At 46.2% G+C, this 18,841-nt stretch overlaps 1 protein-coding gene across 6 annotated transcripts in view; it reads left to right on the top strand.

Moving 5' to 3' along the window:
• LOC138641969 (ATP-dependent translocase ABCB1-like) overlaps nucleotides 1–18,841 on the top strand; it is a 434,165-nt gene that overhangs the window by 39,143 nt on the left and 376,181 nt on the right. For all 6 annotated transcript variants that reach the window (XM_069729815.1, XM_069729814.1, XM_069729817.1 and 3 more), the window contains one exon: nucleotides 40–112. In XM_069729815.1, coding sequence (XP_069585916.1) covers nucleotides 40–112 — 73 coding nt within the window. Of the gene's footprint in view, nucleotides 1–39; nucleotides 113–18,841 lie in introns of those variants that run through there.

The following is an 18,841-nucleotide window of genomic DNA, read 5'->3' as shown; positions in this document are numbered from 1 at the left end:
TTAAAATTGTAATCAATTTCATGTATTTATAACCTACAGGAAAAATTATTCATGATGACAATTCTGGTTTTCGGTATTACGAAAATACAAAAAGTAATGATGCTTCTAAAAGGTAACAAAAATCTATCTATCTATAACCATTATCTATCTATAACCATTATCTATCTATCTATCTATCTATCTATCTATCTATCTATCTACTAGAAAAAAATGGAACAGCACAGATCCTATACTTATCTTCGGGTGCAAAGCCCAAACAACCCATCCAATGGTCGTTGTAAATCCAGACAGATCACAAAAGCAGGCAGCACTCCATATTCTTTAAAGACAATATGCAGGTGTTTATTGAGCCCACATCTCCATGCAACGTTTCGGCTACAACTGAGCCTTTCTCAAGCCTTGAGAAAGGCTCAGTTGTAGCCGAAACGTTGCATGGAGATGTGGGCTCAATAAACACCTGCATATTGTCTTTAAAGAATATGGAGTGCTGCCTGCTTTTGTGATCTATCTATCTATCTATCTATCTATCTATCTATCTATCTATCTATCTAGAGGCTTACCTAGGGTTTTGGCTCAGGGGGGGTGAAGCTTCTGAGTGGGCCTGTCACCAGGTAACCTTGATTACAACTGGGTGATGCACTCTAATAGTGGAGAACCTCAGCAGATGACCGCGCTGTTGCTGAAAATAATTTCTATATAAAGAACAACATGGATATTACCACCGTATGGTCAGTGGTAGATACCAGTACTACCGAACATATAAGAGATCACAGCACAGTTACAGATAGTGACTTAGCGCTGACGTTCTTTCTGATGGAATCGTTCACTTTTCCCGTCTTTTCCATCTGGCCCAGACCGACATGACAACTTCTCCAGCCAGGACTCGGCTGCAGAGAATACAACAAAGACACATTTCACGTCTCATATTTTCAGCACTGTCCCCAGTGGGACTATTTCCAACCTGCACAAACTCCTCATCCTGCAGATACCCCAGTACTGAGCCGCTGCTGCCATATGTGTCCCTATTACTGCACCTGCTGTGTGGTTCTCTGTGCCCTCTAAATTCTAAAGCAACCCTCTGTAATATAGTAATGCCGGGTGCATGTTCCCTAAAAAACAGTGCCCACATTTTGTCCCCTAAAAATTAATAATGGTCTGTGTGCTCCTTTGACAGACACAGTATCCTGAAGCTTCCCCTATAACAATAAGTGCCCACTTTACATTTAATAATGTCCAGAGTCTGTCTCCCCCTATAAAGCACCCCTCTACACAATATGATGCTCTATTATACAGTCTAATGTCCCCTCATTACATATATATACTGACCCCGTAGTATCCTAACTTGTTTGATAGCTTTAACACTAATCTCCACACTGTATGATGGCCCCCTAGATAGCCTCCATATAGTATAATGCCCCAGACAATCCTCAATATAGTATAATGCACTCCCCATAGGCCTCCTTATAGTATAATGCACTCCCCATAGGCAGACTCTATAGTATAATGCACTTCCAATAGGCAGACTCTATAGTATAATGCAGCCCCTTATATGTTATGGCTGGCAATCAGGCAACACAGCGTGCAGTAATCAGCGCACATACAGAGATCTGGCAATAACCAAAAACAATAGGACGAGCTCTGAGACGTGGAATCTCTGTAGACTGCAGTACCTGATCTATCCTCACACAACTATAAAGCAGCAGTGGATTGCGCCTAACAACTACCTATGCAACTCGGCACTGCCTGAGGAGCTGACTAGCCTGAAGATAGAAATACAAGCCTGACTTACCTCAGAGAAATACCCCAAAGGAATAGGCAGCCCCCCACATATAATGACTGTTAGCAAGATGAAAAGACAAACGTAGGAATGAAATAGATTCAGCAAAGTGAGGCCCGATATTCTAGACAGAGCGAGGATAGCAAAGAGAACTATGCAGTCTACAAAAAACCCTAAAACGAAAACCACGCAAAGGGGCAAAAAGACCCACCGTGCCGAACTAACAGCACGGCGGTGCACCCCTCTGCTTCTCAGAGCTTCCAGCAAAAGACAATAGCAAGCTGGACAGAAAAAAACAGAAAACAAACTAGAAGCACTTATCTAGCAGAGCAGCAGCAGGCCCAAGGAAAGATGCAGTAGCTCAGATCCAACACTGGAACATTGACAAGGAGCAAGGAAGACAGACTCAGGTGGAGCTAAATAGCAAGGCAGCCAACGAGCTCACCAAAACACCTGAGGGAGGAAGCCCAGAGACTGCAATACCACTTGTGACCACAGAAGTGAACTCAGCCACAGAATTCACAACAGTACCCCCCCCTTGAGGAGGGGTCACCGAACCCTCACCAGAACCCCCAGGCCGACCAGGATGAGCCACATGAAAGGCACGAACAAGATCTGGGGCATGGACATCAGAGGCAAAAACCCAGGAATTATCTTCCTGAGCATAACCCTTCCATTTGACCAGATACTGGAGTTTCCGTCTAGAGACACGAGAATCCAAAATCTTCTCCACAATATACTCCAATTCCCCCTCCACCAAAACAGGGGCAGGAGGCTCCACAGATGGAACCATAGGTGCCACGTATCTCCTCAACAACGACCTATGGAATACATTATGTATGGAAAAGGAGTCTGGGAGGGTCAGACGAAAAGACACCGGATTGAGAATCTCAGAAATCCTATACGGACCAATAAAACGAGGTTTAAATTTAGGAGAGGAAACCTTCATAGGAATATGACGAGAAGATAACCAAACCAAATCCCCAACACGAAGTCGGGGTCCCACACGGCGTCTGCGATTAGCGAAAAGCTGAGCCTTCTCCTGGGACAAGGTCAAATTGTCCACTACCTGAGTCCAGATCTGCTGCAACCTGTCCACCACAGAATCCACACCAGGACAGTCCGAAGACTCAACCTGTCCTGAAGAGAAATGAGGATGGAACCCAGAATTGCAGAAAAATGGAGAGACCAAGGTAGCCGAGCTGGCCCGATTATTAAGGGCGAACTCAGCCAACGGCAAAAATGACACCCAATCATCCTGGTCAGCGGAAACAAAACATCTCAGATATGTTTCCAAGGTCTGATTGGTTCGTTCGGTCTGGCCATTAGTCTGAGGATGGAAGGCCGAGGAGAAAGATAGGTCAATGCCCATCCTACCACAAAAGGCTCGCCAGAACCTCGAGACAAACTGGGAACCTCTGTCAGAAACAATATTCTCAGGAATGCCATGTAAACGAACCACATGCTGGAAGAACAAAGGCACCAAATCAGAGGAGGAAGGCAATTTAACCAAGGGCACCAGATGGACCATTTTAGAAAAGCGATCACAGACCACCCAAATGACCGACATTTTTTGAGAAACGGGAAGGTCAGAAATGAAATCCATCGAAATATGTGTCCAAGGCCTCTTCGGGACCGGCAAGGGCAAAAGCAACCCACTGGCACGTGAACAGCAGGGCTTAGCCCTAGCACAAATTCCACAGGACTGCACAAAAGCACGCACATCCCGTGACAGAGATGGCCACCAGAAGGATCTAGCAACCAACTCCCTGGTACCAAAGATTCCTGGATGACCGGCCAGCACCGAACAATGAAGTTCAGAGATAACTTTACTAGTCCACCTATCAGGGACGAACAGTTTCTCGGCCGGACAACGATCAGGTTTATTAGCCTGAAATTTCTGCAACACTCTCCGCAAATCAGGGGAGATGGCAGACACAATGACTCCTTCCTTGAGGATACTCGCCGGCTCAGATAACCCCGGAGAGTCGGGCACAAAACTCCTAGACAGAGCATCCGCCTTCACATTTTTAGAGCCCGGAAGGTATGAAATCACAAAATCAAAACGAGCAAAAAATAACGACCAACGGGCCTGTCTAGGATTCAAGCGCTTGGCAGACTCGAGATAAGTCAAGTTCTTATGATCAGTCAATACCACCACGCGATGCTTAGCACCCTCAAGCCAATGACGCCACTCCTCGAATGCCCACTTCATGGCCAGCAACTCTCGGTTGCCCACATCATAATTACGCTCAGCAGCAGAAAATTTCCTGGAAAAGAAAGCACATGGTTTGAACACTGAGCAACCAGAACCTCTCTGTGACAAAACCGCCCCTGCACCAATCTCAGAAGCATCAACCTCGACCTGGAACGGAAGAGAAACATCAGGTTGACACAACACAGGGGCACAGCAAAAACGACGCTTCAACTCCTGAAAAGCTTCCACGGCAGCAGAAGACCAATTAACCAAATCAGCACCCTTCTTGGTCAAATCGGTCAATGGTCTGGCAATGCTAGAAAAATTACAGATGAAGCGACGATAAAAATTAGCAAAGCCCAGGAATTTCTGCAGACTTTTTAGAGATGTCGGCTGAGTCCAATCCTGGATGGCCTGAACCTTAACCGGATCCATCTCGATAGTAGAAGGGGAAAAGATGAACCCCAAAAATGAAACTTTCTGCACACCGAAGAGACACTTTGATCCCTTCACGAACAAGGAATTAGCACGCAGTACCTGGAAAACCATTCTGACTTGCTTCACATGAGACTCCCAATCATCTGAGAAGATCAAAGTGTCATCCAAGTAAACAATCAAGAATTTATCCAGATACTCACGGAAAATGTCATGCATAAAAGACTGAAAAACAGATGGAGCATTGGCAAGTCCGAACGGCATCACCAGATACTCAAAATGACCCTCGGGCATATTAAATGCCGTTTTCCATTCATCTCCCTGCCTGATTCTCACCAGATTATACGCACCACGAAGATCAATCTTAGTAAACCAACTAGCCCCCTTAATCCGAGCAAACAAGTCAGAAATCAATGGCAAGGGATACTGAAACTTAACAGTGATCTTATTAAGAAGGCGGTAATCAATACACGGTCTTAGCGAACCATCCTTCTTGGCTACAAAAAAGAACCCTGCTCCCAATGGTGACGACGATGGGCGAATATGTCCCTTCTCCAGGGACTCCTTCACATAACTGCGCATAGCGGTGTGTTCAGGTACGGACAAATTAAATAAACGACCCTTAGGGAATTTACTACCAGGAATCAAATCGATAGCACAATCACAATTCCTATGCAGAGGTAGGGCATCAGACTTGGACTCTTCAAATACATCCTGAAAGTCCGACAAGAACTCTGGGATGTCAGAAGGAATGGATGACGAAATAGACAAAAATGGAACATCACCATGTACTCCCTGACAACCCCAGCTGGTTACCGACATAGAGTTCCAATCCAATACTGGATTATGGGTTTGTAGCCATGGCAACCCCAACACGACCACATCATGCAAATTATGCAGTACCAGAAAGCGAATAACTTCCTGATGTGCAGGAGCCATGCACATGGTCAGCTGGGCCCAGTACTGAGGCTTATTCTTGGCCAAAGGTGTAGCATCAATTCCTCTCAACGGAATAGGACACCGCAAAGGCTCCAAGAAAAATCCACAACGTTTAGCATAATCCAAATCCATCAGATTCAGGGCAGCGCCTGAATCCACAAACGCCATGACAGAATACGATGACAAAGAGCACATTAAGGTAATGGACAAAAGGAATTTGGACTGTACAGTACCAATAACGGCAGAGCTATCGAACCGCCTAGTGCGTTTAGGACAATTAGAAATAGCATGAGTAGAATCACCACAATAGAAACACAGTCTGTTCAGACGTCTGTGTTCTTGCCGTTCTACTTTAGTCATAGTCCTGTCGCACTGCATAGGCTCAGGTTTACTCTCAGGCAGTACCGCCAGATGGTGCACAGATTTACGCTCGCGCAAGCGACGACCGATCTGAATGGCCAAGGACATAGACTCATTCAAACCAGCAGGCATAGGAAATCCCACCATTACATCCTTAAGAGCTTCAGAGAGACCCTTTCTGAACAAAGCCGCTAGTGCAGATTCATTCCACAGAGTGAGTACTGACCATTTCCTAAATTTCTGACAATATACTTCTACATCATCCTGACCCTGGCATAAAGCCAGCAGATTTTTCTCAGCTTGATCCACTGAATTAGGCTCATCGTAAAGCAATCCGAGCGCCAGGAAAAATGCATCAACATTACTCAATGCAGAATCTCCTGGTGCAAGAGAAAACGCCCAGTCCTGTGGGTCGCCGCGCAAAAAAGAAATAATAATCAAAACCTGTTGAATAGGATTACCAGAAGAATGAGGTTTCAAGGCCAAAAATAGCTTACAATTATTTCTGAAGCTCAGGAACTTAGTTCTGTCACCAAAAAACAAATCAGGAATCGGAATTCTTGGTTCTAGCATCGATTTCTGATCAATAGTATCTTGAATCTTTTGTACATTTACAACGAGATTATTCATTGAGGAGCACAGAGCCTGAATATCCATGTCCACAGCTGTGTCCTGAAGCACTCTAATGTCTAGGGGAAAAAAAAGACTGAAGACAGAGCTAAGAAAAAAAAATGATGTCAGGATTTCTTTTTTCCCTCTATTGGGAATCATTGGTGAGGCTCCTTGTACTGTTATGGCTGGCAATCAGGCAACACAGCGTGCAGTAATCAGCGGACATACAGAGATCTGGCAATAACCAAAAACAATAGGACGAGCTCTGAGACGTGGAATCTCTGTAGACTGCAGTACCTGATCTATCCTCACACAACTATAAAGCAGCAGTGGATTGCGCCTAACAACTACCTATGCAACTCGGCACTGCCTGAGGAGCTGACTAGCCTGAAGATAGAAATACAAGCCTGACTTACCTCAGAGAAATACCCCAAAGGAATAGGCAGCCCCCCACATATAATGACTGTTAGCAAGATGAAAAGACAAACGTAGGAATGAAATAGATTCAGCAAAGTGAGGCCCGATATTCTAGACAGAGCGAGGATAGCAAAGAGAACTATGCAGTCTACAAAAAACCCTAAAACGAAAACCACGCAAAGGGGCAAAAAGACCCACCGTGCCGAACTAACAGCACGGCGGTGCACCCCTCTGCTTCTCAGAGCTTCCAGCAAAAGACAATAGCAAGCTGGACAGAAAAAAACAGAAAACAAACTAGAAGCACTTATCTAGCAGAGCAGCAGCAGGCCCAAGGAAAGATGCAGTAGCTCAGATCCAACACTGGAACATTGACAAGGAGCAAGGAAGACAGACTCAGGTGGAGCTAAATAGCAAGGCAGCCAACGAGCTCACCAAAACACCTGAGGGAGGAAGCCCAGAGACTGCAATACCACTTGTGACCACAGAAGTGAACTCAGCCACAGAATTCACAACACTTATATAATGCAACACCATAGGCAGCCTCTACAGTATAATGCAGCCCCTAATATAATGCACCCCCAATAGTGTAATGCAGCTCCTAATATAATGCACCCCCATAGGCAGCCTCTACAGTATAATACACCCCCATAGGCAGACTCTATAACATGATGCACCCCCCAAAAAATAAACACAATACTCACCTTTCTTCCTCCTGGTTCCTCCGCTGCTCTGAGCGCCGAGTAGTGACGTCATCGCAACCCCCTGTCCGTCTCGGCATTGGTGATGTCAGACGCTGAGAGGGGGATGATGGGAGAGGGAGCGTAATGCTCCTTCTCTCATCAATGCGGTCAGCTGTATTGGCATCTAGCTGTTACAGCTGAACTTATGATGACGGGCCGAGGGCCCACTGCTGGCACCGGGCCCCTCGTCTGCTCAGGGGCCACATAGCTCTGCCACAGAATGTAACTGTATCGGTGTGCTGCGTGCGCCGATGCAGTTACAGATGCGTAGCTCCGGCTGGGCCTCCTCAGAGTGTGGGGCCTGGGGCGATGGCCCCCCATGCCCCCCCCCGGTAGCTGCGCTACCTTATCTATCTATTATCTGTCTATCTAGCTATCTATTTATTATCTATCTATCTATTATCTATCTATCTATCTATAATCATCATTATCTATCTATCTACCTGTCTACTTACCTACTGTTGAAGTAATAAGTTTATGTATATTTAGGATCAAGCAATTAAAACTAATATTAATCATCTCCAGAGAATCCAGGTCAACAAACTTCTAGTTTTAGCAGGTTCTTAGGATTGCTACTTTGTATATGACACAAACAATTTTTCCAACAAATGTTAAGTTAAATTCACTATATCAAAATTCAAGTAGGTTAGTTTACATACAGTATGTTCACTGTGTCTTTAACCCCTTACCAATGTGGTGTGAGCAGATAATGGCTGTGTATCACAGCCAGAATCTACCTCCAACAGCTATGGGTAGGGCAGAGCTCTGCCAGTGGCTGTTAACCTGCTAAATGTTGCTGTCAATCTGTTACAGCTAGAGTTGAGCGACCTTGACCTTTTTAGAGTCGAGCCGGGTTTTGCGAAACCCGACTATGTCCAAAGTCGGGTCGAGTGAAATCGGCCGATTATGACGTAAAGTCGGGATCGACCGAAACACGAAACCCAATGCAAGTCAATGGGGCAGCATAGTCGGCAGTGAGTGGGGGCCAGGAAAACACCTAGAGTGGCCATTTTAATGTCAAAACCATCCATTCTTCTTAATGAAGCTTGTCAAGCGTAATTTACCTTATAATAATTGGAAGGCATTTGAAATTGGGGGTCATTTGGCTAAAGTTGTGGGGGGTAGGGCTGGTTCAAGTAATTAGTGGGCCCAGGAAATCTGGACCACGTCACGGCAGTGGAGCAGGGAGAGGTAAGTATTTCAACTTTGCAAGTGCTGTGAACCTGAGCAAGCAGGGGGGGCCCACTCGTTGGCATTGGCACTGGCACAGGGCCCCTCAAAGTACAGCGGTGTGTTTGCACGGCGGGGGCGCCTCCCACCGGCAGCAACACTTTTGCGTACTATGAGAGGCCCTGTGCCAGTGACGTCGCCAACTAGTATTCCTCCCCCCACCTGATGAAGGAACCTGCACTTTCATCTGCACCTTCCTCTTTGTCCCCGTGTAAGGTGGTATGGTATGCGGGAAGAGCAACCTGACTTTCAGCAGGGTCACAATGTTGTTGTGTAGCGTGCACGGGGAATGTTGCGTTATGGGTCAATGTACCAGCAGACTCATCTATCACTGGCTGGGCAATGGGCACGATGAAGTGGAAACACAGATATAGGCCCAAAGAAGAAAGTGGGCTAAATGCAGTTCAAAATTGGTAACACAGGAATAACCAGGGGGCATTGCAGTGGAGGACAACTGGAATGAGAGGCTGACACAGAGAGTAGGGCCAAATCAGTAAGTAGTCGAAATGCAGTTCAAAATTGGCAACCGTAGTAAACAGGCGGCACAGCTTTGTTCAGTGGAGGAGAACAGCAAGGAGTGGCAGACACCGATAGTAGGCCCCAAACCAACTAGTACGCCAAATGCAGTTGTTCCATTTAACCACAATTTAATGAGAGCCTGAAGATAGAAGCTCAGGAAAGGCAACCTGGGGAACACCTTGGAGTGTAACACACCATCTCTCTCCACCCCATACCCATTTTGTATGGCCTAATGCAGTGTACTTTTCTACAACTACTAAACGAGAGTCGGAAGACCGAAGCAATGGCAAGGAAACCTGGGGAACACCTTAGAGTGTAACACACCCTCTCTCTACACCCCATACCCAATTTGAAGGCCTAATGCAGTGTAGTTTCCAAGAACTACTAAACGAGAGCCGGAAGATCGAAGCTCAGGAAAGGCAACCTGGGGAACACCTTGGAGTGTAACACACCCTCTCGCTACACCCCATACCCAATTTGAAGGCCTAATGCAGCGTAGTTTCCAACAACTACTAAACGAGAGCCGGAAGATCGAAGCTCAGGAAAGGCAACCTGGGGAACACCTTGGAGTGTAACACACCCTCTCTCTACACCCCATACCCAATTTGAAGGCCTAATGCAGTGTAGTTTCCAAGAACTACTAAACGAGAGCCGGAAGATCGAAGCTCAGGAAAGGCAACCTGGGGAACACCTTGGAGTGTAACACACCCTCTCGCTACACCCCATACCCAATTTGAAGGCCTAATGCAGCGTAGTTTCCAACAACTACTAAACGAGAGCCGGAAGATCGAAGCTCAGGAAAGGCAACCTGGGGAACACCTTGGAGTGGAACACACCATCTCTCTACACCCCATACCCAATTTGAAGGCCTAATGCAGAGTAGTTTCCAAGAACTACTAAACGAGAGCCGGAAGATCGAAGCTCAGGAAAGGCAACCTGGGGAACACCTTGGAGTGTAACACAACGTCTCTCTACACGACGGAAGGGCTGATTCTTAGGAAGGAAGGCTGTTGGAAATAAGCATTGCGCGTCCGAGGGTGATTATATTCTTATTAGGTATATACTCACCCTCGGACGCGCCCTGCTTCTTTATTTGGAATGAATGTTTATTTGCAATGTGGTGTTGACTTTCTCTATTATTTTGGTAATTAATGATTTTATTATTTTCATTATTTTGCATCTTCTCGGCAATAATATAAAGAAGACGCGACAGGACAACACTCGGTGGATGCCATATGTGTGTTTTCAATTTAAAAAAACTTTCAGTTAACTACTTGCAGGAGAAAGTAATTGTAGCTGGTGGCCATTTTTAGTACTGTACCAGATTAGAGTTGTGTGTTTGTTTTTAATGTTAAAATGTCTGCATTTGATATCTCACCAGTATTTTCTTTTTTATAAGCAAAATACTTATTTTTATATTTTCTGATGTTGGTTCCAGGGGTACACGGCCAGCAGTGCCCTGGTCAGTGTAGTAGTAGTTGAAAGAATGGACCGCAGACAGGCATCGAAGGCCTAAAATAATAACACATGGCTGTAGGCAATTTTAAATTGGTTCCAGGGGTACACGGACAGCAGTGGTGTGGTCAGTGGAGGCCTAGTGGAAGGAGTGACCGCAGACAGGCATCGAAGGCCTAAAATAATAACACATGGCTGTAGGCAATTTTAAATTGGTTCCAGGGGTACACGGACAGCAGTGGTGTGGTCAGTGGAGGCCTAGTGGAAGGAGTGACCGCAGACAGGCATCGAAGGCCTAAAATAATAACACATGGCTGTAGGCAATTTTAAATTGGTTCCAGGGGTACACGGGCAGCAGTGACCTGGTCAGTGTAGTAGTAGTTGAAAGAATGGACCGCAGACAGGCATCGAAGGCCTAAAATAAAAAAATTGGGCTGGCTGTAGGCAATTTTAAATTGGTTCCAGGGGTACACGGGCAGCAGTGACCTGGTCAGTGTAGTAGTAGTTGAAAGAATGGACCGCAGACAGGCATCGAAGGCCTAAAATAAAAAAATTGGGCTGGCTGTAGGCAATTTTAAATTGGTTCCAGGGGTACACGGGCAGCAGTGGTGTGGTCAGTGGAGGCCTAGTGGAAGGAGTGACCGCAGACAGGCATCGAAGGCCTAACATAACAAACTTGGGCTGGCTGTAGGCACTTTTAAATTGGTTCCAGGGGTACACGGGCAGCAGTGGTCTGGTCAGTGGAAGTCTAGTGGAAGGAGTGACCGCAGACAGGCATCGAAGGCCTAAAATAATAACACATGGCTGTAGGCAATTTTAAATTGGTTCCAGGGGTACACGGACAGCAGTGGTGTGGTCAGTGGAGGCCTAGTGGAAGGAGTGACCGCAGACAGGCATCGAAGGCCTAAAATAATAACACATGGCTGTAGGCAATTTTAAATTGGTTCCAGGGGTACACGGACAGCAGTGGTGTGGTCAGTGGAGGCCTAGTGGAAGGAGTGACCGCAGACAGGCATCGAAGGCCTAAAATAATAACACATGGCTGTAGGCAATTTTAAATTGGTTCCAGGGGTACACGGACAGCAGTGGTGTGGTCAGTGGAGGCCTAGTGGAAGGAGTGACCGCAGACAGGCATCGAAGGCCTAAAATAATAACACATGGCTGTAGGCAATTTTAAATTGGTTCCAGGGGTACACGGGCAGCAGTGACCTGGTCAGTGTAGTAGTAGTTGAAAGAATGGACCGCAGACAGGCATCGAAGGCCTAAAATAAAAAAATTGGGCTGGCTGTAGGCAATTTTAAATTGGTTCCAGGGGTACACGGGCAGCAGTGACCTGGTCAGTGTAGTAGTAGTTGAAAGAATGGACCGCAGACAGGCATCGAAGGCCTAAAATAAAAAAATTGGGCTGGCTGTAGGCAATTTTAAATTGGTTCCAGGGGTACACGGGCAGCAGTGACCTGGTCAGTGTAGTAGTAGTTGAAAGAATGGACCGCAGACAGGCATCGAAGGCCTAAAATAAAAAAATTGGGCTGGCTGTAGGCAATTTTAAATTGGTTCCAGGGGTACACGGGCAGCAGTGACCTGGTCAGTGTAGTAGTAGTTGAAAGAATGGACCGCAGACAGGCATCGAAGGCCTAAAATAAAAAAATTGGGCTGGCTGTAGGCAATTTTAAATTGGTTCCAGGGGTACACGGGCAGCAGTGGTGTGGTCAGTGGAGGCCTAGTGGAAGGAGTGACCGCAGACAGGCATCGAAGGCCTAAAATAATAACACATGGCTGTAGGCACTTTTAAATTGGTTCCAGGGGTACACGGGCAGCAGTGGTCTGGTCAGTGGAAGTCTAGTGGAAGGAGTGACCGCAGACAGGCTTCGAAGGCCTAACATAACAAAATTGGGCTGGCTGTAGGCACTTTAAATTGGTTCCAGGGGTACATGGGCAGCAGTGTATGGTCAGTGGAAGTCTAGTGGAAGGAGTGACGGCAGACAGTCTTCGAAGGCCTAACATAACAAAATTGGGCTGACTGTAGGCACTTTTAAATTGGTTCCAGGGTAACACGGCCAGCAGTGGCCTGGTCAGTGTAGTAGTTGTAGAAAGAAGGGACCGCAGACAGGCTTCGAAGGCCTAACATAACAAAAATGTCAAAACAATGGTATTGTCAGTGCCAGGCATTGAAGGATGTCAGCGGCTAGACTACACATTGGTGAAGCTGTGAGAGATAATTTTGCTAGTGGTAGAGCACTGTTTGAGCTGGGGGGGGGAACTGTCTTGTGGCCGGCGGTACAGGCACAGGGCCCCTCATATTACAACGGTGTGTCTGACGTTGGGTGCGCACCACCACCGCCAGAGACACTTTATTGTACTATGAGGGACCCAGTGGCAGTGCCGTCGACCAAAAGCGGCCACACCCACCTCTTCAGACAAACAGCACTCTCAAGGGTCCAAGCGCAAAGTGGCGATAGCACGGCCCCGTGTGGGGAGTTTGGCCATTTCGTGAGGTGGAAACATGTCGTATGCTGGACAATCAGGTGAAGAAAATTACGAGATTGGAAAAGTCATTCAGAATAGTCCACAGGCAAGACCTTTTCATAGGAAAGCTAGGTGTCAGCCGGGCAGGGTGGGGCAAAAGATTTTGAAATCCACTTGTGGTTCATTTTAATGAAGGTTAGATCATCTACATTTTGGGTAGCCAGACGAGTCCTTTTTTCTGTTAGTATTGAACCTGCAGCACTGAATACTCTTTCTGATAGGACACTAGCTGCCGGGCAAGCAAGCTCCTGCAATGCATATTCTGCCAATTCTGGCCAGGTGTCTAATTTGGATGCCCAGTAATCAAATGGGAATGACGGTTGAGGGAGAACGTCGATAAGGGATGAAAAATAGTTTGTAACCATACTGGACAAATGTTGTCTCCTGTCACTTTGAATTGATGCTGCAGTACCTGTCCTGTCTGCGGTCATAGAAAAATCACTCCACAACCTGGTCAGAAAACCCCTCTGTCCAACGCCACTTCTGATTTCTGCCCCTCTAACACCTCTGGTCTGCTGGCCCCTGGAGCTCGTGTGAGAACGATCACGGGCGCTGTGTGCAGGGAATGCCAGAAGCAAACGGTCAACAAGAGTTGATTGTTTTGTTGCTAATATTAGTTCCAAGTTCTCATGTGGCATAATATTTTGCAATTTGCCTTTATAGCGAGGATCAAGGAGGCAGGCCAACCAGTAATCGTCATCGTTCATCATTTTTGTAATGCGTGTGTCCCTTTTGAGGATACGCAAGGCATAATCCGCCATGTGGGCCAAAGTTCCCGTTGTCAAATCTGCGGTTGTGCTTGGTTGAGGGGCAGTTGCAGGCAAATCTACGTCACTTGTGTCCCTCAAAAAACCAGAACCCGGCCTTGCCACGCCACCAATTTCCCGTGCCCCCGGGAAAGCTTCCTCATTAAAAATATACTCATCCCCATCATCCTCCTCATCCTCCACCTCCTCTTCGCCCGGTACCTCGTCATGTACACTGCCCTGACCAGACAATCGCTGACTGTCATCAAGGCTTTCCTCTTCCTCTGGTGCAGACGCCTGATCCTTTATGTGCGTCAAACTTTGCATCAGCAGACGCATTAGGGGGATGCTCATGCTTATTATGGCGTTGTCTGCACTAACCAGCCGTGTGCATTCCTCAAAACACTGAAGGACTTGACACATGTCTTGAATCTTCGACCACTGCACACCTGACAACTCCATGTCTGCCATCCTACTGCCTGCCCGTGTATGTGTATCCTCCCACAAAAACATAACAGCCCGCCTCTGTTCGCACAGTCTCTGAAGCATGTGCAGTGTTGAGTTCCACCTTGTTGCAACGTCTATGATTAGGCGATGCTGGGGAAGGTTCAAAGAACGCTGATAGGTCTGCATACGGCTGGAGTGTACAGGCGAACGGCGGATATGTGCGCAAAGTCCACGCACTTTGAGGAGCAGGTCGGATAACCCCGGATAACTTTTCAGGAAGCACTGCACCACCAGGTTTAAGGTGTGAGCCAGGCAAGGAATGTGTTTCAGTTGGGAAAGGGAGATGGCAGCCATGAAATTCCTTCCGTTATCACTCACTACCTTGCCTGCCTCAAGATCTACAGTGCCCAGCCACGACTGCGTTTCTTGCTGCAAGAACTCGGACAGAACTTCCGCGGTGTGTCTATTGTCGCCCAAACACTTCATAGCCAATACAGCCTGCTGACGTATGCCAGTAGCTGCCCCATAATGGGAGACCTGGTGTGCAACAGTGGCAGGTGCGGATGGAGTGTTTGTGCGACTGCGGTCTGTGGACGAGCTCTTGCTTCTGCAGGAGGACGAGGAGGAGGAGGAGGAGGGGGTGCGAACGGCTACAGACAACTGTTTACTAGACCGTGGGCTAGGCAGAACTGTCCCAAACTTGCTGTCCCCTGTGGACCCTGAATCCACCACATTTACCCAGTGTGCCGTGATGGACACGTAACGTCCCTGGCCATGCCTACTGGTCCATGCATCTGTTGTCAGGTGCACCTTTGTGCTCACAGATTGCCTGAGTGCATGGACGATGCGCTCTTTAACATGCTGGTGGAGGGCTGGGATGGCTTTTCTGGAAAAAAAGTGTCGACTGGGTAGCTCGTAGCGTGGTACAGCGTAGTCCATCAGGTCTTTGAAAGCTTCGCTTTCAACTAACCGGTAGGGCATCATCTCTAACGAGATTAGTCTAGCTATGTGGGCGTTCAAACCCTGTGTACGCGGATGCGAGGCTAAGTATTTCCTTTTTCTAACCATAGTCTCATGTAGGGTGAGCTGGACTGGAGAGCTGGAGATCGTGGAACTAGCGGGGGTGCCGGTGGACATGGCAGACTGAGAGACGGTGGGAGATGGTATTGTTGCCGCCGGTGCCCTAGATGCAGTGTTTCCTACTACGAAACTGGTGATTCCCTGACCCTGACTGCTTTGGCCTGGCAAAGATACCTGCACAGATACAGCAGGTGGTGCGCTAAATGGTGGTCCTACACTGCCGGAAGGGATGTTGCGTTGATGACTAGCTTCATTGGCCGAGGGTGCAACAACCTTAAGGGACGTTTGGTAGTTAGTCCAAGCTTTCAAATGCATGGTGGTTAAATGTCTATGCATGCAACTAGTATTGAGACTTTTCAGATTCTGACCTCTGCTTAAGGAAGTAGAACATTTTTGACAGATGACTTTGCGCTGATCAATTGGATGTTGTTTAAAAAAATGCCAGACTGCACTCTTTCTAGCATCGGATACCTTTTCAGGCATTGCAGACTGAGCTTTAACCGGATGGCCACGCTGTCCTCCACCAGGTTTTGGCTTTGCCACGCGTTTTGGGCAAGATACGGGCCCGGCAGATGGAACCTGTGGCGATGTTGATGCCTGCTGCGGCCCCTCCTCCTCCTCTGCTTCAGAACTGCTGCCGCCTGCACCCTGTTCCCCCAATGGCTGCCAATCGGGGTCAAGAACTGGGTCATCTAATAACTCTTCTTGTACCTCCTGCGCAACTTCGTCTGTGTCACCGTGTCGTTCGGTGGTATAGCGTTCGTGATGGGGCAACATAGTCTCATCAGGGTCTGATTCTTGATCAGCACCCTGCGAGGGCAATGTTGTGGTCTGAGTCAAAGGACCAGCATAGTAGTCTGGCTGTGGCTGTGCGTCAGTGCACTCCATGTCAGATTCAATTTGTAATGGGCATGGACTGTTAACTGCTTCACTTTCTAAGCCAGGGACGGTATGTGTAAAGAGCTCCATGGAGTAACCCGTTGTGTCGCCTGCTGCATTCTTCTCTGTTGTTGTTTTTGCTGAAGAGGACAAGGAAGTGACTTGTCCCTGACCGTGAACATCCACTAACGACGCGCTGCTTTTACTTTTACCAGTTTCACGAGATGAGGCAAAAGAGCTAGAGGCTGAGTCAGCAAGATAAGCCAAAACTTGCTCTTGCTGCTCCGGCTTTAAAAGCGGTTTTCCTAATCCCAGAAAAGGGAGCGTTCGAGGCCTTGTGTAGCCGGACGACGAACCTGGCTCCACAGCTCCAGACTTAGGTGCAATATTTTTTCCCCCACGACCACCTGATGCTCCACCACTACCACTACCCTCATTACCAGCTGACAATGAACGCCCCCGGCCACGACCTCTTCCACTAGACTTCCTCATTGTTTTAAAAACGTAACCAAACTAACGTTATTTGTTGCAGTCACACAACTTACACGGTGAGCTATAACTTCTGTATGATTTAGCTACCCCTTTACAGGTTGGTGAGACCACAGCGAAAATCAGGCCCAATGTTACACACTCTTTTTTTGGTGGCTGCAAATTAGAGAGATGCCCCACACGCAGGACTGTCACTGAAGCACAAATGTTAATATTAATGTCACACTATTATTTTTTTTTTATTTTTATTTTTTTCAGGAACACTTTAGAAACCCCCCAAAAAAAAAAAAATAGATTTTTGCAGGGAGAATTTAGAAAACAAATGTAACAAACTATATGCTTTCTATGGGCCACTGAGTGAGAGATGACGCACACAGGAATCAGGAGTGGCACACAAGCCCAGAGGCCAATATTTTTCTACCAATGATTGATGGAGTTATTTTCTCTGGTAGATTTTGGAACCCAAATCAAGGAAAAAAAATGTAGGCTTTCTATGGACCACAATTGGAGAGAGAGAGAGAGAGAGATGGCACACCCAGGAGTCAAGACTGGCACACAAGCAGAAAGGCCAATATTAATCTCCCACTGTTTTTTTTGGTTGTTTTTTTTTTTTTTTTTTTCAGGGAGACTTTAGAAAAAAAAATAATAAAAAAAATATGATTTTATCAGGAAGAATTTAGAAACCAAATAAAATAAAATGATTTTTTCAGGGAGAATTTAGAAAACAAATAAAACCAAAAATAGGCGTTCTATGGCCCACTGACTGAGAGATGACGCACCCAGGAGTCAAGACTGGCACACAAGCAGAAAGGCCAATATTAATCTCCCACTGTTTTTTTTGGTTGTTTTTTTTTTTTTTTTTTTCAGGGAGACTTTAGAAAAAAAAATAATAAAAAAAATATGATTTTATCAGGAAGAATTTAGAAACCAAATAAAATAAAATAATTTTTTCAGGGAGAATTTAGAAAACAAATAAAACCAAAAATAGGCGTTCTATGGCCCACTGACTGAGAGATGACGCACCCAGGAGTCAAGACTGGCACACAAGCAGAAAGGCCAATATTAATCTCCCACTGTTTTTTTGGTTGTTTTTTTTTTTTTTTTTTCAGGGAGACTTTAGAAAAAAAAATAATAAAAAAAATATGATTTTATCAGGAAGAATTTAGAAACCAAATAAAATAAAATGATTTTTTCAGGGAGAATTTATAAAACAAATAAAACCAAAAATAGGCGTTCTATGGCCCACTGACTGAGAGATGACGCACCCAGGAGTCAAGACTGGCACACAAGCAGAAAGGCCAATATTAATCTCCCACTGTTTTTTTTGGTTGTTTTTTTTTTTTTTTTTTTCAGGGAGACTTTAGAAAAAAAAATAATAAAAAAAATATGATTTTATCAGGAAGAATTTAGAAACCAAATAAAATAAAATGATTTTTTCAGGGAGAATTTAGAAAACAAATAAAACCAAAAATATGCGTTCTATGGCCCACTGACTGAGAGAGAGAGAGAGATGGAACGCTTAGTACTGGCACACAAGCCCAAAGGGCAATATTAATCTCCCTTTTTTTTTCCAGGGAGAATTTCTGAAACCCAAAAAAAAAATAAAATAGGCTTTCTATGGCCCACTATTTGTGAGAGAGATGGGACGCTCAGGACTGGCACAGATGGCACGCTCAGGACTGGCACAGAAGCCCAGAGGCCAATATTAATCTCCCTTTTTTTCTGGGAGAATTTATAAAACCAAAAAAATATTTAAATAGGCTTTCTATGGCCCACTATTTGTGAGAGAGATGGCACGCTCAGGACTGGCACAGATGGCACGCTCACAACTGGCACAGAAGCCCAGAGGCCAATATTAATCTCCCTTTTTTTCTGGGAGAATTTATAAAACCAAAAAAATATTTAAATAGGCTTTCTATGGCCCACTATTTGTGAGAGAGATGGCACGCTCAGGACTGGCACAGATGGCACGCTCACAACTGGCACACAAGCC

This window comes from Ranitomeya imitator, chromosome 6 (assembly GCF_032444005.1).
Source record: "Ranitomeya imitator isolate aRanImi1 chromosome 6, aRanImi1.pri, whole genome shotgun sequence".
NCBI classification, from domain to species: Eukaryota; Metazoa; Chordata; class Amphibia; order Anura; family Dendrobatidae; genus Ranitomeya; species Ranitomeya imitator.
This window is presented reverse-complemented; position numbering and strand designations above follow the sequence as displayed.